This window comes from Panicum virgatum, chromosome 3N, assembly GCF_016808335.1.
Source record: "Panicum virgatum strain AP13 chromosome 3N, P.virgatum_v5, whole genome shotgun sequence".
In the NCBI taxonomy this organism is placed as follows: domain Eukaryota; kingdom Viridiplantae; phylum Streptophyta; class Magnoliopsida; order Poales; family Poaceae; genus Panicum; species Panicum virgatum.
In genome coordinates, this window is record NC_053147.1 from 802,478 (window position 1) to 806,944 (window position 4,467).

The window sequence follows — 4,467 nt, forward strand, 5'->3', positions numbered from 1 at the left end:
TTTTATATTTAATTTTTCATAATGACATTGGTGGGTGATTTTTAATTAAACACATGGGTATTTTAGGCTAATTTTTTCGTAATGGCAGTGGTGAGTAATTTTAATTTTTCTTTTTTCTCCGATTAACGTGGGAATTTTTAGACCTTGAGAGTGAACGTGGAGGCTTCGTTTGTTGGGCAAATAATAAGATAATAGATGGGCAAGACGAGAACCAAATCTGGAACTGACATGGGCCACTCATCAGCGGCATACAAAAAACTAACAATCCAACATGAGGGTTGAGTGCGTCGATAACATGACATGCCCCCTCTGAAGAAAATGATAATAACATGCATGAATATATACACAACTACGGGAATATCCTCACAAATGTTTTGAGGATATCCTGCTGCTCACTGATATGGAAATGATAAGAATATAATGCTGGTACAAGATAGCACAAATCAAGCCTGCGTAAGAACACCCAGATCTAGTACTGACATGAACCACTCAGCGTGTGTATAAAGTACCCACTTCAATAAAAAGGTAGAGGAGTAACATGATAACATGACATGTCTCCTCCAAAGAAAAATGGTAGTAACATGTTATGTTGTCGCACGAACAAAACCTCGCCTCGGTAATAGCATATTTTGACTTGCAATGTTGACACCATGCCCTACTGACTTGGATTTATAATATAAAAGTGGGCATGTCATTCTCAACTCTCAGCAATTCTCTTATCAATTATCGTTCTCTTCCTATAGTGCTAAATGGTATACATTATTCCCAAAGCAAACAAAAAAAGATGCAGGATTATTACAGAAACGCGATTAAAGGTCATAGCAACCGCCAAACATTCACATGCTAAAGAAAAAAGAAACAGTTATGCCCACAATACTAATCTCTTTATAATTACATCATGATAATTACTTTACTTATTTAGCAGGTAGGGACTGTTTACTCTGTTCACTGTCAGAATGTTCTAATGTTACATATAAGAAGCCCTCCATATTCTATTCGATTCTGAAAGGTCGACATATCCTTAATTAAGTCCACATTAACTCTCTGGGAGACATAGTCATCAGTACAATAACTAGACCTCGTCTCTCTTAACTCTTTATTGTTTCCCCTTCCAAATTTCCCAAGGTACTGCTGAACATTACAGTTTTCAACATTTTTAACTGGCTCATGGGTGAAAGAGAAACAGGAACTTCTGCTCCGTGGAGTGTCGAAGCCATCAAGATCATCATTTGACTTGCTTCTAACTTTCAAACCATGGGCGTTTGTGTGGCTAAATATAGCATTGTCAGAGACATCAGATCCAGTTATGCAAATTGAGCACTGAGTTTGCTTGTTCAATTCCTGGGAGAAGTGGAGAAAGAAAAAAAAACCATAAATGTCATTTTACTGAAATACCATGAAAAATTCAAGGTGGAGATATCCTCTGAATCTATCTATACATCAGACAGAATTACCAATGATATTATGATTTATGGCAATCTATTATATAAGGGTAGCATTTTCAGGATGATCCCCAAATATATGTATCTTCTAAAATATAATGCTGAAATTTGTGTGGTGCTCACCATGATTCAGAACATAACACGCTGGAGACAATATCATGAAATAAGGGTGCACAATACATTCCAATAATAATTCAAATTTAAGTCTCAGTATAGGGTCATACTATTGTGCACTTCCAACAAATGAGAGCATATTAAAAGGACCTCAACAAGCCAACTTGAACAACAAAACTCCAAGCTAAGGGAACAATCAATTGACTAACCTCATGATGGCCATGTTGATCAGCTAGAGTTCTCCCTTTGCGGAAAAATCTGCTATTGCTCTTCGGTTGGACATTTAAAATTGATTTTGGTTGAGAGTCCTCAGGTGATGAGAAATCAGTGCTATCCATTGTCGAAATTGAAACACATTCCTCGAAATAATTCATTGCCTCTTCAGCTAAATGCCTTGAAACTTTCAGCCTTTCTATGCTACTCTGTAATCCCAAAGCAGATATAAAGGTAAGATCAAGAGTGCATATTATTAACACAAATCTCTAGACTACATGAATAAATGGATTGTGTTAGTGTTTGGATTAGCAGGTACAATACCTTTCTTCTTGGTCGTTTTTTATGTGTCTCTGTAAACTGTGGAGTTGTTACTATGTCCTTCAGCATTCTACTCAGTTCTTGTTCCCGTTGCTCTTCAACTGCCAAATCTGCCCGAAGCTTTCGAGCGTGTTCATGTGACTGCAATCAAGCAGTAAAAGGTTATAATTGATGAGTAGTGACTACATTTAACTAAAGGCACAGCACAGTTAGCACAACAGTTAACAGACCTGTTTGAGTTTTATTGTATATTCTGTAATGTCAGGAGCCAGCTCAGATGTGTCAGGATCAAACTCAAGAGAAGCTTCAAATTGACCCAGTTGCTCGTTTGCTTCATGGTGCCATATGTCTGAAACCAGCTCTGAAGCATCTGTATCAAACTCAGGAAGAATTTCCATTTGCTCCCAGTGCTGTTTTGCTGCACTGTTCATCATATCAGAAACCAGCTCAACAGCATCCGTATCAAAATCAAGAGGGATTTTCACAACATCTTTCTTACGGAATTCTGTTGCGTAATCACTTATGTCAGAGATAAACTCAGCAGAATCTGGATCGAACTCAGGAGGAATTTCCAGAACTGGATCCACAGGGACGTTTGAATTGTCCTGCCGAAGAATAGTAGCATCATGAACAACTTAGCACAAGAGAACAGACTATGTATGAAAGGTCCAGACAGAATTATATAGTGGAGAAAAATGGCAAAGTCAAATTCAATGCAAAAGCTGGAAATGAAGGCAAACTTTTTTTTTCCTTTACAAACAGAAATTGGGAATAGCAAAATATTTCTAGAAAACACATTTTCAACCTGGCAATATTGTATTGAACGAGAATATGCTGTGAACTTAGAGAAACAAGCAGGCATCATGTTCGCATATTCATTGTAATATACCTAAAAAAAGGAAAACTACAAATGTGCCACTCCTTTCCAGATAGAAAACAACAATGTTCAAAAGTAATATTTTCTCAAGTTCATAGCTACACCATGGAATTGCAACAGACAATAGCTTCACATGAGTGATTCACCAGTTCTTACATGCTCAAGATGTTGACCTGGTGAGGAAACAGCAGCGCTAGATTCTGAATGGGTAGTTTCATCATTTTGTCGAGAACCCTGGGGTGCAAGAAACACACTTTTAGTCACTGGCATGTTCACGTTGGCTGTAAACCCCATGGCATGCATCATTTCACCAAAGCACAAAAGTACACAGCTATTTATGTACCACTCCGTTTGTTGACCCCTGAGATGAACAGCTTGCATGAATTCCACTATTCTTTCCCTGTGAGGATTTTACTTTGTGAGAAACTGAGAATACACGTTTCTTTAAAGTAGTACATTGTTACCGTACACATAAAACATCCAATTTAAGGTTCAGAACCATTGACACACCTCTGAATTATGCTGACTCCTCCATGACTGCAATTTCCTTGCCACGTCCATGGTTTCAGCATCGGTCTGTCAGATGTAGCAAGACAAAAACTTTCGATTAATTGGCATCCGCTGATGGTAGTTAATCAGCTAGATTCAGATTGCTGTACACATATAATGCAGACTGAGTATGAATTAGTCTGCATATCTACACGGCCTATACTAGCTGTCTAGCTGATCATAGCAGAAAGGAAAACAAAGAAAATTTTGCAAACCGTAGACGTGAAAAGCGGGGAACTTTTCTGGAGACAAAATTTTGGAGTGAAATGTGAAGCAGGGACTGACCTTAGAGCCCCTGTACGGGCGCGCGTCGTCGACCACCGACCGCGCCCGCGAAGCCCTCCTCCCACCGACAGCGCCAGCACCGTCCGCCGACGGCACAGAGGCGGTGTGCCGCCGCTGCGGCGCGACTGACACCGACCGCGCTCTCCCGGCGCCGGCGCCGCGTCCCCCGCCCTTGAGCGGTTCGCGCCCTCTGCCCCGCCTGGGCACATCCCCGCCGTCGGCGCTAGTAGTAGCCCCCGGCGGCGGAGATGGGGAGGCGGAGGGAGAGGCCGCGGAGTCGAAGAGCGGGTTGGTGCGGGTGTTGGCGTAGTCCTCCTGGAGCTGGAGGCTGTCGCGGCCGCGGGCGCGTGGCGCGGCGCTGACGCTGCGGGAGCGGCGTGGGCACGGGGGCGGGTCGGAGCGAGAGGTGGTGGAGGAGGAGGAGGCGTGGAGGTCGCGGCGCGTGGTGGATTTGAACGCCGACGACGCCATCGGGTACGGTGGTTGACTGGATGGAGTGGAGCGGCGGGAAGCTGCTGGGCGGATTGGTAATGGCGGGTGGATGGTGGTGGCATTATTCACCTGACAGATAAATAAAAAAACAAAAAAACAAATGGAGATGCGGGGGATCGAACCCCGTGCCTCTCGCATGCAAAGCGAGCGCTCTACCATTTGAGCTACATCCCC

At 42.6% G+C, this 4,467-nt stretch overlaps 1 protein-coding gene and 1 non-coding gene across 3 annotated transcripts; both read right to left on the reverse strand.

Moving 5' to 3' along the window:
* Positions 1–869: 869 nt before the first annotated feature.
* On the reverse strand, positions 870–4,332 carry LOC120663465. Of its 2 annotated transcripts, XM_039942286.1 has the most exons (9): positions 3,802–4,332; positions 3,478–3,543; positions 3,311–3,367; positions 3,124–3,201; positions 2,590–2,695; positions 2,321–2,508; positions 2,094–2,231; positions 1,766–1,978; positions 944–1,341 (listed from the first exon to the last, which is right to left on the reverse strand). In XM_039942286.1, the coding sequence occupies exons 1-9, from the start codon at positions 4,270–4,272 to the stop codon at positions 952–954; spliced, it is 1,707 nt and encodes a 568-aa protein (XP_039798220.1). In that variant the 5' UTR covers positions 4,273–4,332; the 3' UTR covers positions 944–951. The 2 variants fall into 2 exon arrangements, with proteins under 2 accessions (XP_039798219.1, XP_039798220.1); XM_039942285.1 differs by having other exon boundaries at positions 870–1,341; positions 2,321–2,695; positions 3,802–4,331.
* Positions 4,333–4,394: 62 nt separating this feature from the next.
* Positions 4,395–4,467, reverse strand: TRNAA-UGC. The gene has a single exon. It is a non-coding gene; the product is annotated as a tRNA-Ala (tRNA).

Excerpts from the sequence above, each read along its gene's own strand:
- LOC120663465 (XM_039942285.1), bottom strand. The coding sequence starts at position 4,272 with ATGGCGTCGTCGGCGTTCAAATCCACCACGCGCCGCGACCTCCACGCC. Across the intron at positions 2,696-3,123 it reads CAGGTCAACATCTTGAGCAT|GACAATTCAAACGTCCCTGT; the intron begins GTAAGAACTGGT and ends ATTCTTCGGCAG. Across the intron at positions 2,232-2,320 it reads ATACAATAAAACTCAAACAG|TCACATGAACACGCTCGAAA; the intron begins GTCTGTTAACTG and ends GCTTGATTGCAG.